Source organism: Ictidomys tridecemlineatus, chromosome 4, assembly GCF_052094955.1.
Source record: "Ictidomys tridecemlineatus isolate mIctTri1 chromosome 4, mIctTri1.hap1, whole genome shotgun sequence".
NCBI classification, from domain to species: Eukaryota; Metazoa; Chordata; class Mammalia; order Rodentia; family Sciuridae; genus Ictidomys; species Ictidomys tridecemlineatus.
In genome coordinates, this window is record NC_135480.1 from 101230080 (window position 1) to 101251019 (window position 20940).

General features: G+C 55.7%; 1 protein-coding gene and 1 long non-coding RNA gene across 5 annotated transcripts in view; one reads left to right on the forward strand and one right to left on the reverse strand.

Moving 5' to 3' along the window:
* LOC120889714 (uncharacterized) overlaps positions 1–20940 on the forward strand; it is a 30701-nt gene that overhangs the window by 4009 nt on the left and 5752 nt on the right. The window contains exons 3-5 of one of the 3 annotated variants that reach the window (XR_013437923.1): positions 572–1279; positions 4635–5920; positions 6432–12532. This is a non-coding gene — a long non-coding RNA (uncharacterized LOC120889714). Of the gene's footprint in view, positions 1–318; positions 5921–6431; positions 12533–20940 lie in introns of all 3 variants that reach the window. The other 2 variants (XR_013437922.1, XR_013437921.1) reach the window with 2 other exon arrangements.
* On the reverse strand, positions 10954–20407 carry Fxyd2 (FXYD domain containing ion transport regulator 2). 2 transcript variants are annotated; one of them, XM_078047072.1, is made up of 7 exons: positions 20254–20407; positions 17571–17822; positions 13309–13347; positions 13019–13093; positions 11695–11731; positions 11532–11562; positions 10954–11229 (listed from the first exon to the last, which is right to left on the reverse strand). In XM_078047072.1, exons 2-6 carry the CDS (start codon positions 17587–17589, stop codon positions 11538–11540), a joined length of 195 nt encoding a protein of 64 aa, XP_077903198.1. In that variant the 5' UTR covers positions 17590–17822; positions 20254–20407; the 3' UTR covers positions 10954–11229; positions 11532–11537. The 2 variants fall into 2 exon arrangements, with proteins under 2 accessions (XP_077903198.1, XP_005328371.1); XM_005328314.4 differs by lacking the exons at positions 17571–17822; positions 20254–20407 and adding an exon at positions 14971–15212.

Genomic DNA, 20940 nt, shown 5'->3' on the forward strand with positions numbered 1-20940 from the left:
GTTGCTGTGACAGGACACCAGCATAGAGGACTGAGGCCCTTCAAGAGTCGTTTGAAGACACAATATGTCCCTTTAGCCACTCTGAGCAGGAAGAAGGTGCAGCCCAGAAATCCCACCAGCTGGAGGTCAAAGTCACAGAGTCAGGGTGCTGTAGTGGCTGGTGGCATGCAGTTTGGGACAGTAAAGATGACCCATCTCTTCCCTTGGTCTCTCTCTATACAGCCCAGACAGATGTCAGCTCAGTCTCCAACTAAATGCCTTTAGGAATAAGGGGCCCCTCCCACCCAGAAATTGATCTAATTCTTTATTTATGTCCAGGGACACGCTGTGTTCTTCATTGGACCCAGATCTGCCTCAGCCCTCTGGAGTGCCTGGGCACGCCCAAGTTCTGCCAGGTGATAGCTTTGCACATAGTGGAGAACAGCTACCACAGGGCACCCCAAGCCTTCATTTTGCTGGGTTAATTTTTGCATTTTGTTAGCTCCTCCTTTTCTGACCCTTTGCTATGCGGCTTTCCTCTTTCCTTACACTTAACTTTTTTTTTTTTTTTTAATATTTATTTATTTATTAGTTCTCAGCGGACACAACATCTTTGTATGTGGTGCTGAGGATCGAACCCGGGCCGCACGCATGCCAGACGAGCGCGCTACCGCTTGAACCACATCCCCAGCCCCCTTACACTTAACTTTAACAACATCTCTTAAAACAAAACGGGCCCAACCCTACGGAGGAGGTCTGAGCAGCTGGAGTACAGGAACTGCCCCCCATCGGGATCTGACCTGCTTTTGCTGTTGCCCAAGAGTCTCTCATTTTGGGGGCAAAGCGGTGGCTGACATGCCAATGAAGCAGAGCCCCTCTCTCATGAGCTGCCGCTCCACGGGCCTCTGCAGGCCTGTGATCATCATGTGGGTTATTTGAGAGGGAAACGTGAGGACGAGCATCATTTGCTGAACGTTGGGAGAGGAAGTGTTACCCAGATCTGGTGGCGCCCCCCACACACATGGGAGGAGACTGTGGATGACATCTGAAGTCCAAGCTCAGCCCCAGTGGAGTGACAGAACTCAGCAAAGAGGAGCAAGAAGGCCCAATTTCGGGCCACAGTGGCATTGAATGCCAAGTATCTGTAGCAAAGTTGTCCTTATTTTTAACAAATCCATCTGAAAGTGCAACAAGATCTAAGAAGGATGGCATTCACAAGTGTTTCGTGAGAAACTCGTAGGTGATAGGCCAAAACTAATTTATGATCAAGGAGGTTTGGAAAACCCTGGAATAACTGAAGGTAAGTAGCTTTCTTTTACCAAAGGATCCCTCAGAGCCTTTAGCACGCTGGTGGGTGACACAGGTCTCCCAGTGGGGGGTGCAGTGTGAGATTTTTGAGGATGATCCACTTCCACTTGTCCTAGTCTGAAAGATCTTTCCTATTGCTGTTTCTGCCCCGCTTGACCCTCTGAGTTCACTTTAGTAGTTGGTGCTCCCATCTCTCGTGCAAGGAGCTCACAGATCCCGGGAAGGTCTGCCATGGAGCTCCGGCCCGGCCCGCCCTGCAATAGGCACGGGAAGCTGCTTAGGGGAGAGGCTCAAGAGCCCCATCAAAGGTCAGAGCTGGAGGGGAGCTGAGAACACCTCCTTGGAGCACCTGGAGCCACAGGAGGCAAGGTGGCCAGCTGGCAGCTGAAGGACACGGCAGGTCACACAGCCCAAGAGTGGCCGAGCCTGTGCTTAGGTTCAGGGCTCCTAACCACCTTGCCCATGCTCTGTCTGGCCATGCTCCGCAGTTTATGTGCCAGCTCTGAGCTCAACCTCTTGTCCACCTGCTGTGCCCGCCCTGCTCACCCCTCCATGCTCAGCAGCCAGCAGGGCGTCAGGGGGGTGTTTGTAGAGTGAAGCTGTGACGGCACGATGGGGTCAGATGGCTTTTACAGTCTCATCTAGGGCTGAGGCTTGCTGTGAAGTTTGAGCGAGCTGCTAAAACTCGGAGCAAAACCAAGGCAGGATGTAAGCTGGGCTTGTGTGACGGGGAAGGCCCAGAATCAGCAGAGCAGTGGAGGAAAGGACACAGCTGGCCCGGGGAGGGCCCCTCCCGTGGGGTTTCAGGAAAGCCTGGCTGAGTCGTGTCTCCCGTGGGAGATACCCTCATGCAAGGACATGTGGTGCTTCAGGGCTGTCTTCAAGGACTCACCCGTCAGACCCTGGAGCTCACCTGAATCAGCCAATGGTTTGTCTGCATTGGCCGAAGTTGCTTTTTCTTTAGGGAAATTTTAACCACAGCCATGGATGCCTAACAATAAGGATGGTCATCACTGAGCATTTGCTGTGGCCCACACGGTGCTAACTGTACCTCCATAATCTCGGTTAATCCTCAAAACAACCCTATAAAACCAGTCTAGCTATTATCATTCCCATTTTGCAATTAATGAAACTGAGGCACAGAGATATCAATTAACATGCCCCACTCACACAGCTAGTGAGTGTCAGATACCCAAGCTTGCAGCCTGGTGGACTGAATTCAGTGTCTTTGTTTTTGCCTGGCTATTGGTGGTAGTGGTAGTGTGTCCACTGTCACCTTTCCAAAGACTGAACATGGAAAAGTTCAAATGTAAACAAAAGTTGGGAGAACTGCCCAGAGAACCTTACACCCCCATTTCCCAGCGGCGATGGCTGTTGACTCCAGGTCAGTCTGGTTTGATCTAAGCCTCCCACCTCCCCTTCCCATCACCGTGGATTTTTTAAAAATAAATACCATATATTATATAATTCCATCCATAGACCTTTTAGTGTGCATCTCTAAAATATAAGGCTGAATCCTCACTCTCAACAATTTATACCCTCCTGACTGAGAAGTACCCTGGACAGGTTACCCACGTTGTCCCGCAAAAGATGGATCTCAGGCTAGCCACTGGCCCAAACAGCTGAGCCTGGGAACACAGAGGCAACTGGCTCACGGGGCTGCCTGTCCCCAGGCATCACCTCACAGCCTAGCAAATGACCTCTCTGACCCTTCTTGGAATAGCTTCCTGTGAGCCGAAGCCCCTGCCATCAGTCTGGATTCTCTGGAGATGGGGACAACTGGTGGGGGTGGCCTTTTGCGTGGTGGGGTTGTTGCCATGAGGACGAGCCTTCTTAGGCCAGTCTGTCCTGGATTCCCTGCCTGGCCACGCCCCGAATCCCAATTCCTGCTTCAGGAAGATTTAGTATCTCCTTTGCATTCTCGCCCAGTCTGAGAGCAAGAAGTACAGAGAAGATGGAGACAAAGCACTGGAATCAGAGATTCACTGTGTCTCTCTTAATATAGGACGATTGTTTCACCTTTCTCATCTGCAGAAGTGGGAACATGCACCTACATCCCAACATGCTTGTGAATGTCCGAAGAGATGGGCAAGTTTTCTTAAATTGTTGGGCTAGAAGAGGACGCAGTACCGCAATGGCCAGCAGGTGTCGCCCAAAGACTGAGTATCAGAAACCTCTGGGCCAGGAGGGGGCTACTCCTTGGAGATTATCTTCTAATATTAAATCCAGGTGGACTTGGAAGAAACAGAAAGAAAAAAAAAAACAGCCTATAGTGTTTCTCCTTAGAAAAGTTGGGCCGTGTCAGCCTAAACACGGAGGTAAAAGTGGAGTTGTACAGCCTTCCCAGCATGCATACCCGAAGACACCCAAGCAAGATGGCCAGTCTGGCTTCTTCTATGGCTTCTCACCTCCCACTTCATCACCATGGATTTTTTTTCCAAAGAAAATACCATGTATTATATAATTCCATGCATAATCTAAAAGATCAGGCTGAACCCTCATTTTCAACCACAATACTTTATGCCCTCCTGTCTAAGAAGTACCCTGGGCCAGGGGCACCCCGTCCTACCCCCACACAGTCTGTTTTTACAGATGAGGACATTGAGGCTTTGGAAAGCAAGTGACTTTCTAAATATGCAGTCACTGCAGGACGGAGCTGGGATTCCAGTCAACTCTTCTGATTCCATATTCTGGGCCGGTGCTGAGACGCATCCCTCCAGGCCAGACCTTGGGGAGGAACCCAAGACTGCAGCTGTCCTTGCTCTTCAGGGAAAGCAGAAAAGTCACAGGTGCATGGAAGGCCTGGCGGTGATATGCTGGCTTCTGCAAACAACTCTCTCTGGGTCTCAGATTCTGCTGTTCATTGATGAGGTTGAACTAGATCAACGGCTCTCGAGCCAACTGCACACACACAAGCACACACACAGGAGCTCAGAGCAGAGGAGAGCCAGCCTTCCCAGACTGCAGAGTTAGGGGCCCATATTTTACATCTCCCAGGTATTTGGGTTCGAACAGCTTTGCATGGTCTTGGGCCCTGGGACCCCCCCGTGCATTTGCACTAGAGGCTCCTCTATGGATTTTGAGTCTGTAGTTTCACAAACAATTTTCACCTTATCTTGTGGGAACACCCAACACAGCACCTGGCACATATTCTATATATGCAAATGTTCGGTTAAAATTTGTAGAATGAATGACTAAAAAACATGCCAACCCAGGGAAAATCTAGCCTTCACCTCTCAATGAAATCACTCTACCTTTTCGTAGCACTTTCTGGCTTGCACATCTCATTTACACACTTGACCTCAGTCAAGCTCCCAATGATGGCTGTTATCATCCCCATCTTACAGATGAGCAAACTGAGCCTCAGAGACCCAGTGCTGCCCAGCTGGATGGAGAGCAGCACCTCACACCCTGTCTGCGACCCCCGTACACTGTTCCTGCTTCATGTTGGTTGCACTGAGAGATCTAAAAGGAGGAAAATGTGGGATCTAGAAGAAAACAAGCCTTCCAGAACTATCTGGCAGTGCCTCAGATTTGGGAGAGGTGATTTCATGAGTTTGTCCAAAGATTAGGATCAGGGGGAGTCTGCCTTGTTTGGTGAAGGGCTCCATATAGAGATCCAGGGTGGGGTGGACAGGTCCCCCACAGGTAGCCCAGAACCCCCTGTCACCCCTATCCCCCCTGAAGTGCAGTTTGGGAGGGACTGGAGCGTGCCTCCCTCAGCTCTCCCTGGTCCCTCGGGGTGGCTCTGCTCTCTGAAGTGTCTGGCCACCTTGGACTCTGCTGGTGTGTCTCTGCAGCCCTGGGCTACAGCCCTGTGCTGGGAATCTGGTTGTAGCCTCCCCAGTGCCCAGGGTGGGTGGTGGAGCTGCAGGTGGCTGCACAGCACCATGCCGGGGGGCCAGGTAGAGATCTTAGCCACACAGCCCCGCCCTCCACCCCAAGTTGGGTCTCACCGGCAAGGCTGGAATCTGGGCTCACTTCCTGCCCCAGTCTGTGTCTAGTAGGACTCGGCTAGAAGGGACACACAGTGTCCTCCAGTCTGGGTCCCTTGTTCTCCACTGAGGGGCCCCAGGTCCAAGGAGGGGCCTAGGAGGGGCCTAGGAGGGGACGGTGGGCCAGACCATGACCCACCCTCTGAGTCTATGTGGTGGCTTCAATGGGGCTGAGGAGTGTGTGGGGCTGGGACCTGTGGTTGCATTAGTCTCTCCCTAGGGACTGGACAGCGGAAGGTGGACTTAGGGGCCTTACCTCTTTGCCCTCCCTGAACACTATGTCCTGAGAAAAAAGTACTGGACAGAATTTCCCCAAACATGAAAACACTGAGAAGAAGGGACTTCGGTGCTTGGCAGGGTCCAGGAAAGCTAGAGTCATTGAGAGTCAGCACCGTGGAGTCCCAGAGACAATGCTCCTAACAGTGCTGCCCACGGGGGACTGGCGTCCAGCAAGGAACCTCCACAAGATAGAGATTATTTCTCCATGGGGGAAACTGAGCACAGGGGCCTTGCCCATGGTTGTATAGTGGACTGGGGTCCAGGTCTGCTGATCCCCAAGGCTGTGATCACATCGGTGTTGCCAAAAAGATGAAATGGTGGCTGTCACCAGGACGAGTCTCAAGGATCCCCCACCTCAGGTAAGCACACCCACCCACTGCCACCTCTACCCAACATTTCTCCTGGGTTCCACGACAGTTGCTGACCACCCATCATTCATTCATTCCTGCAGCCTGTCAATAGCAGGTTCATGCTACAAGCTTTTATTGAGCATAAACTGTATCAATCCCCTGGGGATTGATGGGTGAACCCTCAGATGCAACCCCAACCTTCATGTCGCTGTAGGCAGTGGGGCTCAGACACAAAGGGATGGTCAGAGCAGGGAGACGGGGATCCCTGGTAGGTCCCCAGGATGCTGAGGAGAGGTTTCAGGAAGGGTCCTGGAGCAGGCAGCCTCAGCTTGGCCCTCCCACTCCGGCCCATGGGGGCTGTCTAGGGGCTCAGGCCTCTCCTGATTGGTTTTATGAACCTGTCGAGACCATTTGTTCTGCAGACACAGACCTGAAATACTATTTGCTGTAGAGAGAGGACACTGGGTTCCATCGGGCAGCGCTGGGCTCACATTCAGTTACTGATTGATCTGTGTTGCAGGAAACCAGGACCAGAGAAGGCAGCGTGCCCCTGGCTGCCAGCCAAGCCGGCCTGGGCGCCTCTGCTTTGCCAGGTGTGTCCTGTCCTTCTTCACTGGCCAAGCCCCTCTGCTCTTGCGACAGGAGGAAGCGAGTGTACACTTGTGGGTATGTGTGGTATGTTCCTTTTCTCTGAGGAAAGCTACCCTGGGGCAAGGGGATTAGCTACAACTCAGCCACTGCCTCCCCTCAGAAATCACAGCCTCTTGACTTTCAAGATGAAGCTTAGAAATTTGTCTTGTGTTCGTTTTTCCAAAACCAAGCCCAGAGATAGACAGGGACCTGCCCAGGGTCACACAGCAGGCCCAGGACAAAGCTTCTAGTGAAGCTAGTTTCACCTTCCACAGTGGCCTGGGTGGAGCCACAGCACTAACTGCTGCCCCAGCTGGGAACTTCTCCTCCTCTGCCTCCCTCCTGCTGCACGCACCTGGGGGATTCCTTTGGGTGACACTAGAGGAGCTCTTTGAGGAAGAACAGTGAGAATTTCATAAAAAGAGAACCCAGTTTAGGGATCTGGAGACACATAGCCTCCACAAGAGACAGAAGGCCTCCTGGGGCCGAGGGGACTATGGGATGTCACTCACAACAGAGAAGACAGCCCAGCAAGTTCTGGAAACTCTGCAAACCAGGGTTTGAGGAGCAGCAACTTCGGAATGTGACTCACCCCAGTGCCTTCCAGGCACGAGACCCGCCCCGAGCCATCTCCCCTGGCCTCCTTGGGCTTCCAGGGGCAGGTGGAAGCCCTGGACACTAAGGTTCAAAGTTCTCAACTTTTTCCAAGCCCTCAAAGTCTACTGCAAACACACAAAGTGGCCGGTCTGGGAGGCTCCTTGGGCAGCCAGAGCCTGGGAGGGGACACCAACACCGAGCCATGGGCTTCTTCCTGGGCTGGGACACTTGGCTGCTCCTGTTTCTCCCAGCTCAGCTACTGTCCTCCTAATGTCCCTGACTGGGGCTGCAGTGGCCAGGTCTCTGAAGCCCAGGTCTGACACATCTTCCCAGCTGCGATGGAAGCGTCGCGTGGACACCGTATTTGTCTCTGATCCCCCCTGACCTGGCCAGGTGGCTGAAGAATGGGTCCCCAGGGAGAAGCGGGTTACCGCCCCCAAGAGGCCACATCGGTACTGCAGTTCAGAGCTCAGCCTCCTGGGGCCGAGGATGGACAGAGGCCCCATTCCCCAGGAGCGAAGAGGAGAAAGGAGGAGTGTGGACCTCAGGAAGATTCAACCCCCACTACGTGGGTAACCCCCCAACTGCCCAGGGTGCCCTCTCCTTTAACTAAAGTAGTCAGCGAGCTACTCAAGGCCAGTTCTTTGGGGCACCCTTCCTCGACCTGGGAGAGCTCAAGATTGCTGGGCAGGGGAAGGGTCTCCTTCAAGGTCCCAAGGCCTTTAGAATAGTTAGAGGCTCATGCCTGTAGCACCTCACTCTGGACAGAATACCAGCCCCAGCTCCAGCCTCTGCCTGGCTCCTCTGATGAGCAAACCCAGTCCAGGAAAGAGAGGGCTCTGCCCAGGCCTCCCAGCCAAGGATGTCATCCCAGTGCGGGCGTTTTGTCCTCACTGCGAGACCCCCCGTCTGTGGGATGGACAGAGGCTGGGTGAGAGTGGGCTGTGGATTATTTTTAAATCACTTCAATGTTTTATGAATTTAAAAAGCAAAAGCATCCTTCTGAGTGAATAGATGGAAGGGCCAATAACACTTCTGGAAATTTCAGCTACTATGAATTGGATCCAAAAATTTTCATTCATTCATGGTTTGTGGTTTGAGCATGGGACAGGGCTAATCCTTTGCCCACCCAGGACTTTGTGTCCAGATTTTGCTGAGAGTATTGTAAGGAAGGCAGGCCAGGCAAAGGCCCTGTGGCCCCACTGCCCAAGGCCAGCATTTTTTGACCTTTGCTGTCCTGAGAAGCACTCTCTTGGGAGAGCTGGGATGACACAGATGGGGCAAGGCTGAGCTTTGTGCCCCTCAACAGAAAGCTCCCCTCCCCCACCCCACCCAGCCTGCCCACCTTGGCTTTCACCTTGATTGGCCTTGACTTTCAACTCCACATTGAAGTCACCTGGGAAGGTTTGAAAACCATGCTGCCCCGTGGATCCCATCAGAATCCACAGCTGGGGCTGCACCCGGCAACCCACCTCCTCTCCCCCCACCTCACAAGTGTCCCTGTTTGGTGTGTCCCTACCAGGGTCCTGATCAAGATGTTGACTCAAACTATGGGGTTCGAAGTTTCATGGCTGCCCTAGGCTTTGAGGAAATTGTAGATCATATATGGCTTCTGCTCTGGAAGGAGTGGGGCTCAAGACCCCGCAGCCAAGAATTACTATACAGCAGGGCAAGTACTGTCCCTGGGACGGGAAGTAGGCATGGGGTATACAGACAGAATGAAAAGAGCTCAGGGCTTTTCCAGGAAACCGGGGTGCATGGCAGACCATTTGGGTGCCCCCTCCTCCCTGGCAAAGACCCTTGGAAAGACTGTTTTGCAAAAAAAGCCATTGGAGGGGATTCGGAGTAGGGCACTGGTTCCCTCTGGTGGTTATCGTGGGAATTGCACCCCAGACAGGGGCTGTGTCCCAGCTGTTTGATGGACAGTAATTCATTCTTTCTTCCTGACTTGGTTGTTCTTGTGACTCACTACAGGTTTGAATTGTGGAAAGTTCCAAAATAAAGTGAAAGTTCAGTGACTACAGATCATGTGACCCTCATGGAGAGGGAAGGAAAATGTTCCCAAGAGTCCTGGCCAGGGAGCAGGTCACAGACTCAGAATGTCCCCTGGGTCAGTGGTTGTCAGCCCTGGCTTCTCCTCAGGGCCACTAGGGAGCTTGCTAGGCCTCAGACTATGGGCCCACCCCAAGCTTCATATCCAGCAGGCCTCGAGGGGATCCTGGGCATCTGGTGGTTCAAAGGAGAGGGAGGGAGGCCTCAAGTCAGGCTGATCAGGAAGTGACCACCCAGGATCATTTCCCTCCAGAGTGGCTGGGATTCCTTTTCAGTGTTATAGGCTTAAACAGAATGTTCTAGAAATGACTCCTCTGCATGGCTCTGCTCTCTGGGTGGGTCCAGGCCTGGAATACCTTCTCTTTCCACTTGCCTTTGGCGATATGTGGGAGCTTTGGGAGCCCACTTCCTCCTGAAAGCCCTCTAAACTGGACCTGTTGCATCTCCTACCCTCACACAGGTGCTCATGTGTGGCCCTGTCTCCTGCATGGTAATACCGTATTTTATTTAATGATGTGACTGTCACATTTTGTCATCAGTAAGCCAACATCAGAGACCTTGGTGCTGAGATGAGTAGCCAGGCTCTTCCCTTCATGGCTCCTGGTCCCCTCTGGAGACCCCCCCACTCACCATCCAGGCCTCTTCAAGTGCACAGGTGGGTGGTGGGGAGCCTTCCAAACCTGGGTGTCAGTGTGGCCAGAAGAGTCACTCTGGACAAAGTCACCGTCTCTCCTGGGGCCTCAGTGTCCTGTCCTGTAAATGAGGGTGTGTACATTTCTCTCTCTAAGGAGCAAGCCTCTGTGATTCCAGGAGGGCTGGTGGTCTTCAGGGCCTGGGAGCACTGGATTAGGACAAAGTTTAATTCCCAAGTTCAGTAGTGGTCACCCTGCCCCTGGTCCCAAGAGTAGCTTGTTCCATTTGGAGCCCACCATGTCGCTGTCCTTGGTGCTGCTGGTTCTGCCCATGCCCCCCCCCCAGGCCCCCTAGGATGCTGGCAGATCCAGATGATGAATCAGACACCAGGGGGCCCTGATCCCACCATCTTTCCTGTATGTGGAGGGAGGGAGGGGGAGCTGGGCTCTGTCCTGAATGCAGACTCCCAGAAGGGGGTGCCCTGAACAGCCTGGGTGCAGCTCTGGGGATGTGGGCACAGGTAGGTGAGGTTGTCTGACACCTTACAGGCTGAGTCTGCCTTGAATGGGTCCCTGAACCAGCAGGGGCTGGAGCAAGCAGTTGCAATGGGCTTACCCTGGCTGTCCACCCAGCCCCGGGCCCTGGATTGACTGAGCCAGCACCCACACAGCTAGTGGGAGTGGGTGCAGCTGGGGTCTCCTGGCCCCACGAGCACAAGGGTTGGTGGGGAGAGAAGGGAGAGTGCTGATGCCCAAGGTCGGGAGGAGCAGAGCTGCCTGCCTGGCACAGTGGTGTACTTGGGGGAAGGGCAGAGCACATGAATGTGACACAAACAGCCCCAGCCTGGGCAGCCTGGGGCATCTCCATAGTAACTCCCACGCAGAAGCTTCCAGGCTTCCAAGAGCAGCACCCCATGTCGGGCAGAGGCCTTAGCGGAACCCAGCAGACCCAGAGACTTTGAACCTATGGACTTTCCGACTTCATCAGGCATTCAGGAGCTAGACTGAGGCTTCTGTCCCTAGGGATCCTGCTGGTCAGGGGCCAGCGGAGAGACGCCTGCGGAGGACAACACTCAACTTGCTTTTGCAGGCAGGTGGGTGGCGGCAAGAGTCATTGAAAACCAAACCAAGACCAGGCTGAATTTGTACTCCATCTGGGAACAGGGGGCTGTGGTAGTTATGGGATGGAGGGGCGGGGGGAGATAAGGGAAGAGGTGAGGGAAGAGGCGTGGGGGCAGCAGGAGGCAGGAGGCGGTGACACAGTCATCCATGCAGGAATCACACTGAGCCTGGCGCTTCCCCCAGCCTGTGAGCCGGCAGTGCAGGGACAAAGGTCAACAGCCCAGGGAAGATGGGGCATCCTTGGCCTCCTAGCCAGCCCCCCGGCCGTGATGGGCACAGCAGACCCTGTAAGGACACAGCAGCATTCAGGCAGGGAGGACGGTGGCGGAGATCGGGAGTCTTGTTTCCTCCTTGTCTGACTTAATGCTCTGTGGGGCCCCTCTGCAGTCTCTGCTTGTCACCTACTTCACACCAGGCGCGTGGCGATCAAAAACAGGTGATGGGGACAGCCCACCTGGCTGCTGCTCAGATGACCCAGAGATTCTTCCTGGGTTGTTGCGCCTGGCCCTGCCCTCCTCCCTCTGACCCCTCCCTGGCCACACCCTGCCCGCCCTTCCTGACCCTTGCAGACAGACGTACAGACATACCTCTCGCTACAGCATGTCCTCACTGACTTGCCTGGGGTGGGAGGAACAAAGACTCGGTCAGTGGGAGGTCCCTGAGCTCGGGACCCCCTCTCAAGACCTCAGAGACAGTTGTCCCTTCTTCCCTGGCTCGCCCCCCCTCTGGGTTTCCCCAGGCATCACTCACCGAGGCTTCCTGTTGCCCCCACAGCGGAATCTTCTGCCTTGAAAAGAGAAAGGAGGATCTGTATTCGTTGGCCTCTCCCTTCCCAAGGAGACCCTGGAAGACTTGGTTCTTCCAGTCCCTCCTCCCCCACTCCTGCCGGCATGTCCACAGTGTGGGGCTGGAAGGCCACATTTGACTGTCTCTCTTTACAGGGGGCTGGAAAATAAGCATTCAAGAGCCCCAGCCAGCCAGCCAATCAACAAATATTTAGGCAGCCGATCTGTACTGGACTGAGCCCGTCGAGCATAGCCCCTGAGACTGGGCCTTGTGGTGCTCCCAGCTCAATGCTGGGCACATAGTAGCTGCTCAGTACGTGCTTGGAGAAGGATGCCTGTAAGCCCAAAGCTGAGGTCCCTGCACAGGCCCATCGACCTCCGGCACCTGTGTGCTCAGCCACTACACAGTGCCACCCTGGAGGAGCTCCCATGGGGTGCAGTGGGGAGACCAGCTATTCCTGCAGACCGAGTCCTGTAGATGCAGTGACAGTGAGTGTGACTGTGCCAGAATTCTAGAACACAGAGGTGTGTCTGCTACACAAGGGGTCTCCTTTGCAGTAATTATGCTTCTGATGTTTTTCTTTTGGTTGCCAAACAGGTCAACAAGCATTTATTAAGCACCTGCTGCGGATGGGAGAAATCCAGGACTTTCTCACCTAGAATGCTCCATGACCACACTGGACCCTTCTTAAAGCCCGTTCTTGATGCCATGTCTTTAGTGTAAGCCCTAATCTAGAGGCAGTGGGAGGGATCATCCCTATTTAACAGATGAACAAACTGAGGCCCAGGGACTGGAGTCTGTGGTAAGTTAACAGCAGTGCCCAGGGGTCTGGCTCCCAGCCACGCTTGCTTTCCAGTGGAGGTGGGGGTCAGTTAAGAGATACCCCTGGGTTTGGTTGAATCCAGCTCTGCTCCTCATGAACAGCTAGCTGTACCTCTCTGGGTGGCCTGATTTTTCATGTGTCACATGCTGACAGTGGTGGCCTCCCTCAGTGGGGCTCAGAGGATTAAATGGGCTGATATTCAGTTCACATCTAAGAGTGAGCCCAAATCAGGCCAGGTGCGGGGCTCCCCTTGCCCGGCCCTCTCATTTCCGCTCCCCACCCTCCATCCCCGCCCCGCTGCAAGTTCCCTGCAGCTCCTCCAGGGTCCACTAGAGGGTGCACTTCCTTCCCAGTCCTGCAGCGCCAGCGGGCGGGGCTGGAGATTCACTCCGCCCTTGGGGATTTGGCGAGTCCCTGTGCCCTAACCAGCACCCCGCTTCCAACACAAGGCCACTGGCCACTTACTGAGTAGGATGATAAGTCCCACGACGAAGGCCAGGCCAGCGAAGATCAGGCCCCCGTTCCGGACAGTCTCATAGTCTCAGGAAAGAGAGGGGGTGAGAGGCGACATGGGGGATGGGTCATCTCTTGGCAGCCCTCCCCGCGCCCCCCCCCCAGCAGCAGCCCCGTGGTGACTGGGGGCCGTCAGGAGGGGGATAGGACAGAGTCAGAGCTGGGGCCAGCTGCTGGGCCAGGAGGTGGGGGAGGGCAAGGCTCCCGAAGGGCCGGGAGGTGGGGTGGGTGGCCAGGCTTACCATAGTAGAATGGGTCCACGTCCCCCTTGGGGCTGCCACCTGAGGAGAGAGCCAGAGGTGGAATGATGGGAAGGGAAGTCACAGGCGGCGATTGCAGTCCTCCGCCTCTCACCCAGCCCCCAGGGTCCAGGGAAACTGGGCAATAGGCCCTGAAAGGAGGAGGCCAGAGGGGGCACCTGCCCTAGGCTGCCTGGGGACCCCAAGAGGGTCCATCCCGGGGGCCTTTCTGCCTCACACCCCAGTAAGGGAAGGCCAAGGAGCTGTTCCCTTGAGAGTCACCAGCAGGCTCTCTTCCCACCAATTGTCCACCACTCGCCCTTAGCAGACCTCGGTGCAATGAACCAATGAATAAAACACAGCCTCTGAGTTCACAGAACAGAAGGAGGAAACTGCAGCCTAGTAGGAGGCTTATGTGAAGTTCCAGGGAAGCTGGAGGCCCAACTGGAGCTTGACTCCTTTCTAGATTCTGCTTTCCTACATTACCATCCTCAGGGGTGAGCAAATTTATTTAAAAGACATTAATATAAAGAACTTACAGGTACCAGGCTAAAGTTAGCAGAACATTAACTTATTTACCCTGAGCCACTGATATTTCCCAGTATGATCCACAAGAAGATGCATGCACAGAAAGGGTAAGTAAGCTACTCAGTCACACAGCAAGTAAGGGGCAGAGCTGGGATTTGAACCCAGGAAGGAAGATGCTATGCTGCTTCTCAGAGAACTTTCCAGTCAAAGTTGTCTGGCCTGCCTCTGCCTCCTGTGGCTTCCCCAGTCCTGTAACCAGCAGAAGTCACAGCTCTGCCCGCCATCCCCCTGAGCTGAGTTCACGTGCCCTTGGACAGCTACAAGGTGGCCAGCCATCCCTGGAGCTGCCCCCTTTCCTGCCCTGTGCCCTGGGCAGAGGTAGCCTCCAGGCCCCCATGAGCCCTGATGTCCCCCGTGGCCAGTCCCTTGGTCAGGAGGGTTCAGGCCAGGAGGGGTTGGTGCCTGGTTGCTCAGGAGGGTCAGAGGTCAAGGTAAGTCTTTGAGCAACCAGGCCCCCAACCCCAGGCAGAAAGCCTTCAAGGTCATCTCCCCAGATTCAGTCCAGGCCTTGTTCAAGGTCACACAGGGAGGTAGTGTCAGACCCAGCTAGACCTACACTAGGAGTCCCCTCCCCACTCAGGAAACCGCCTCTTCTACCCATGAATGAGCCCCTCACCCTCCTCTAGGTCTGGCTCAGAACCCGCCTTGGTCAGTAGCTGCCCCTGTTGGGCTCCAGGCCCGAGTCCCTCATCACCTGATGCCTCTGGAGAGTGTGTGCTGAACTTGGGTGACTCTTAGCCTAGGAAGGCTGACCCCCAGGTCTGCTTCTTCCCAGAGTACCCTGAGCTCAGACGGCCCAGGAAGATGCACTGGCCAGGATGGCGCTTTCGGAGAGCCAAAGATGGGCACTCATTCCCCTCCAGCTCCACCGACTGCCCCCAGTCCTGCCCTTTGAACCAGTCTTCTTTGGCGTGAAGGCAGGGTCCTCTTTCAAAATGCAAATTTTCTTAGCAAAAAGGCTGGCCCATGGAGGAGGGGGCTACCCTGAGAGGCAGGAGAGGGAAGAGCGGGGTCACCCCTCCAGCGGTGGCCCAAGCAGGGTCACCTGGCTTCACACACACACACAGAAACACTCACCATCGTCCGCCGTTGCCAACACTGCCATTTCCCCAGCCAGCGGGGGCCTGTCCCCACTACCCTTTTCCTGCTGCCTCTGCTTTGGGGAGAACGTCTGCCGTGTGGTGGCCGGGGACGAGGTGGGGGCATTAAACATTAACAGTACCAGGTAATATTTACCCTGGTCACAAGAAAGCTGCAGTGTGGACGGAGGGCTCCTGCTGAGGCTCTGAGGCTCGAGGGGGAGGCTGGGGAGGCTGGCTCAGCTTCCAGCCCTCCCAGAGGAAGTTTCCAGAGAAGGGCCAGGCCAGGCCAGGCCAGCCTTGGTGTTCTTCCACAGCGGGAGGAGCCACAGCTGGGGCGTGGGGGGGGAAGGGGAAGTTTCAGACTGCTCAGCTTGCACTGTCCTTGGGAGCCCCCCAGCAGTGGCCACCTTCCCAGCCCAAGGACGCCACTGTAGTGGCTGCTGTTTCTTTTTTTTTTTTTTCTTTCTTTTTCTTTTTGGTACAAGGGATTAAACCCAGGGGCACTTGACCACGGAGCCACATCTCCACTCCCTTTTTACATTTTATTTTGAGACAGGGTCTCACTGAGTTCTTAGAGCCTCCCTGTTGCTGAGGCTGGCTTTGAACTCACAATCCTCCTGCCTCAGCCTCCTGAGCCACTGGGATTACAGTCATGCACCATGGTGCCCAGCAAGATGGCCCCTATTTCTTAGCATCAGGGGTTTCCTGAGTGGGTCCCGGTGCCGCACTCTCCCCTTCCCCTCTAGCCCTCAAGGACTTTCCTGAGCCAACCAGCAGCCCCAGCCTTGGACAGCTACAGGTGGCCAGCCATCGACTGCCGTGGAAGGCCCTGCCCCGTGATATCTTTTCCATCCATTGAGGTTCCTCTGGCACGCGTGCCTCAGTTGGAAAGGCTCCAGCTGTCCCTGACTGATCGTTCTTTCTCTGCTACCCTGATGCTTCCTTCCTCCACCATGAAACTCCTGCTTTCAAGCTGTCCCCATGCCACTTGTCCAGCAGGCACTGTCTCCTCCTTCAGGCAGGGGCCCCGGCTTATCCCAGAGGCAACACTTTGCTTTATGGTTCACAGAGCGATTTCCTGGCTGGCAGCTCCTTGAGCTCTGCATGCGCCCAATTTTACAGATGAACGTGAACCGCGAGGTTGGAGCCTCGCCCAAGGTCACACAGCCCGCAAGGGGAACGGGGAGACGGATGGTCAGTCTTTGGTTTCAGGGGTCAGACGCTTTCCCCACCCCTCCCAGGCTGTCCCCCCATGGCATATGACCTTCTCCCGGGGGCTCGGGGGCTGGGTTCTCCACTCCTGTGAGTTCTGACTGACTGAATCTGTCTCCAAAGAGGCTAATGCACAATGGAAGCCAAAGGGCCGAGGCAGGGGCTAGGGGCCTCCAGGGCCAGTAGAGTCCTTCTGAGGGCATGTCCTCCTGGAGCAGTGGCCAGGTTCACACCCGGGTCCTCCCTTGGCTCATTGTGGGGCTCCTGTCCACTTGCTTGCCTCTCTGTGACTCGGCTCCTCATCCACACAGTGGGCATGGCCCCCACTAGGGTGGCTTCCAGGCCCAGGTGAGAGCCTGAGGAGTAGAAGACCTGTCTCCCAACAAGTGTCACTGCTGTCACTGCTGTGTTTGCATTGGGTGAGAAATGACAGGCTTTAACCTACCACTTAACATTTGCTGTTGGACACAGAAAAGCCGACACCCTCCACTGCAAATAAGCATGAGCCAGTGAGATGGGGAGAAGGTCATGATCCCGCAGACCCCACTCAGCGCCCTTCTGCTTGCAGAGCCAAGTGACAAGTTCTCATGAGACTATGACCAGAGCTTAGCAAGGGCAGACCACGGGCCAACCTCTTCCCAGGCACTGTCCCCATCGAATGCAAGTTAGCTCTGGTTGTACAGAGAAAGAATCCTTGGTCCCTGCGCCCCCCCTGGAGGTGGCCAGGGCAGTGCTGTGACCCCCACTTAGCAGACCAGTTACCTCAGTAGATTTTGTTTATTTTTGTAAGCCATTGTGGATTTATTCCGGAATAATAAGGGATGAAAAAAATAGGTAGAAATTTTAACAGATGATTGACAGACAGACAGGCAGACAGAGTTGCGGAGCAGGCTGGTTGACAGATGCATTTCGGAACTCCTCCAGGCACTGTTCCAAACGCTTTATGGAAATTTACTCCTTAATCGGGGCTCTGCTGTCTAAGGTAGAGAATAGCCTTGCTATTGCCCTATTTTCTGGAGGAAGACCCTGAGACAGGAGTTCAGTGACTCTCTGGAGGGCAGGAAGCTGGGGCAGGGGGGAGACCAAGATCTGAAGTCAGCCATCTGGCTTCTGGGTTCCTGCACGGGCAGATGGACAGACAGACAGCCTGAGGAGGAGGCGGCTGGACCAGACATTTTCCCAGCTCCGTGGCTCAGAGACGCTCTGTCCACACCACAGCAGACCCAGGACTCTGCACCCAGGTGCCTCTGTTTGGATATTGTCCCTCTCCTCACCTCTGCATTTCTTGTGCCTCTGGGGAGCTGCCTGGGACACTTGAGTGATGGGATGGCCTCCAAGTCAGAGCCTGAGGCCACAGGGAGGGACAGGGCTTGGGGCACTCACCTGGGTACCACCTGTCCATGGCAGGAGCCGCGGGCTGTGGTCAAGGATGCAGGAGAGCCGTGAAGTGCTGCGTCCTGGGGTCTGGATGGGAGGAGTGACCTCCTCCCTCCCCCTGCGTCACCTGAGCCCACAGACAGGAAGAAAGGAGGCAGGAGGAGGGGCTGCCAAGGGAGCGCTCACCTTGTGCTCACCTGTCTGAGCAGGTTGGGGCATGGGATCCACGTCGGCTGGGGGAGATTCTCTGATTTCCACCTGGTGTGAGGAGGGTCAGCTGTGAGCGCCAGCAACGCCCACCTCAGCCCCACACTGCTCCCTTGTCCCGGGATCCTGATGGCACGGCTCGCCAGGAGGACACTGGCCAGCGCTGCTCTGGCCCTGGTCCTCAAGGGCATGTGTGGGTCCCCTGAGCCTTTCTGGGGTGGGCAGGATGAGCGGCATCTTTATCCTCTGACCCTATTGGCCTTTGCCCTGATATCTCTCGCCTCCAGGTCTCATTTTGTTGCTAAGAAGCTCCTGGGACTGGATGGATTGGCAGCAGCCCCGGGAAGTGCCCCTGATGAGGCAGGGGATGGTTTTCACTTGGTCCTGGGGGTGGAGGCAGTGGCCGCCTCCTGGGTCATTAGTTGGGCAGAGAGTGGGAAACAGCTGGGGCCAGAGCTGCCCTTCCTCCACTGGGCTCCTCGCCCAGCCCCAGGGACTGGCGATGTGGTGTCAGGTTGGGGTCTCAGTCTTGCCACCACACCTCAGAGGACTCCTCCAGAGGGGACTGTGCTTACTGAGGCCTCTTGGGCTCCCCTGGGTGCCAGATGGGCACAGCCAGAAGGCAGCGCTTCTTGGGTGCTCAGGGCCGCCGGGATGAAGCTGGGAGCCCACAGGGGAGACGCAGGCTGTCCACTCCCTGGCCACCATGCTGGGCCCAAGGAGAGCTGCCACAAGGAGCCTCTGTGCAGGAAGACCACAGGTCTCCCTCTGGCCCCTGCGGTCACCCTGGTGTGGCCCTTTTAGCACGGACACAGAGCAGCAGAGTCTAGGAGGTGCCGGGTCTGATCACTCACAGCTGGCCTCTGTGTCCCTCCTTAGCAGCACTTCCTGCCCTGATGGGGGACTAGTGACCCCACAGGAAGCTGCCTGGGCTGGAAAACGCTCTGAAGCAGAGAGCGGGCTGCCTTGAGGGGGCTCCCTGGGGGGGCGATGTTCGCAGGGGTAGCCGGCTCCAAGTCCTCCCACCCTTCCTGGTCTCCGCACCGCTGCCCAGTGGCCCTGTCATGTGTTCCCAGATGGAAACTGCACACTCAGAGAGCCCAGAGCTGTGAGTGGAAATTCCCCAACTGGGCCCCTGGAGAAGTGTCTAAGCCTCGGGGCTGGATGGGACATTTAAGGTGGCCAGGTTCACACTTTATCACTGGTCTAGAAAAGTGTTGATCTGAGCTGTGCCCCTCTGCTCCCTGGAGTTCCCTCCCCAACCCAGATGCCGTGAACAAAGGCGTTGTGTCCCACAGAGGAGGGCTTCAAGGCCATCCCACCCAATCCCCTCACTTGAAAAAAATGGTTTGCTCTCCTGCTCAAAATCTGAGGGCTCAGAGTATACCCTGAAGTCCTTTGGTGTCCTAAGAGGCCCTTCTTGCTGTCACTCCAGTGAGCCCTCTGAACATTCTCTCATCTCTCTGCCCATCTCTCTATTCCAGCTTACTGGTCCCCTGGATGGTCCTTTGACCATCCAGAGCTCCATTTTGTCTCAGGACCTTTGCACAGGCTGTTTTCTTCCCGAGTACTGGGCCTCCAGTGAGCTTCCTGGCTAAACTAATGCTATCCTCAGGCCTTTCCTCCTGTACCTGACTCAGACCACCCTTCTTGGCATCGCTGTCTAAAGTTCCCACACCCCTCTCTGCAAAATGCTACAAACCCCCTCCCAGCTGGCTTTTTTTGTGGGCAGCACTTATTTCTGACAAGTTAAACATTGTCCTTATCTGCTCTTTCTCCCAACTAGAATGTAAACCCCTGTGTGTGTGTGTGCTCATTCCTGGATCCCCAGTGCCTGGCATGGCACACAGTGGACCCTGAGTTTTTTAAATGAATGAGTCAGCCACAGAGAGGGGAAGGGCATCCTGTGGGGGGTGCAGGGTGCCCAGGGCTAACCTAGGCAGCCTCCTCCCATCAGCCCGGTCGCTGCACTCTCCCCGACAGGCAGCTATGGGCAAGGTCAGCACCCCAACCTTGCCGGCAGCTCCTCTGGGGCTTCGCTGTCACTCTTCTTGCCTCCTCTCCTACCACCCGCCCCCCCCCACCATGGGCTCCTCCTGGAGCCTGGGAACCCGGATGATGTTGGCTGAGAGTGGCAGAGCTCCCACCCTCTCTCCTCACTCCAAGGCTTCTTCCTTGTCCTCCCCCAGCTGGCCAAGGTCATCCTCAGGGCCTACTTTGCACTGGGGACAAGGAGCCTTCTCTGAGACATCCTACTGTCCTGCAGAGAGGGCCTGGCCCCTCCACCCCTGGACCATGTTACCTGAGGGCAGCTCAGGAACATCTCCTCCCGCGTGTCTCTGCGTACAGAGGTGCCCAGGCCCTCAGGGACTTAAATCCCTTTGCATCCTGACCCTGCACTTTGGACTGCGTGACACTGGGGAGGACATCTCTCTGGTGTCCTTCTTGTCCCCTGCCATCTGTAAAATGAGGAACCACCTACCTTGCAGGGTTGCTGTAGGAAGCGGTGATGTAGATAAACGCTTGGCCAAAGAAGGTCGTGAGCCCCGGCTGGCCCCAGGGGACAAGGACACTCACTCCAGTCCCTTCGCCTGGCTCAGTCCAAGTGGTGACCTCTGCAGCAGGCTTCCTGGGAGCATCCTCCCCTCGCTGACCCCCCAGCAGGACCCCTGCCAGCCCCCATCACTGTCCCAACCTTCCTTGCCTCCCAGACAAACCAAGGTGACAGTTGTCCCCCGCTGGCTCTGGCCTCGGTTCTTGCTCTTGCAGGCTTTCCTGGGGCGTTGGGGCCAGCTGGGGTGGAGACACTCCTGTGCTGCAGACCCAGCCAGACTCCAGGGCAGGCAGAGACCTCCCCTGTCATTCTTTGCTTGTTTCAAGCTGGAGCCACAGAGGGGCAATCCAGCTGTGCCCACCTGTCCCTCCAAGACCCAGGACCTGGGAGTCTTTTGGAGGTGGAGGGATGGTCTCACCCCTGGATCCCTCTTTCAGCACCATCATGCCAAATGGGACACTGACCTCAGCTATTAGCCTCAGTCTCCTCTGTCTCCCCCAAGCAGCACCCCCAATGCCCTGACTCTGAAGTCTCAGCAGCAGCCTGGGGTGGGAGTAACAGCTGGGACGTCCAGCTGACCTTGGTCTCCCTGATGCTCAAGTGAACCACCAGCGC

Excerpts from the sequence above, each read along its gene's own strand:
- Fxyd2 (XM_005328314.4), bottom strand. The coding sequence starts at position 15,106 with ATGTTTAATGCCCCCACCTCGTCCCCGGCCACCACACGGCAGACGTTC. Across the intron at positions 13,348-14,970 it reads GTTGGCAACGGCGGACGATG|GTGGCAGCCCCAAGGGGGAC; the intron begins GTGAGTGTTTCT and ends CTCTCTCCTCAG. Across the intron at positions 11,732-13,018 it reads GGGACTTATCATCCTACTCA|GCAGAAGATTCCGCTGTGGG; the intron begins GTAAGTGGCCAG and ends TCTCTTTTCAAG.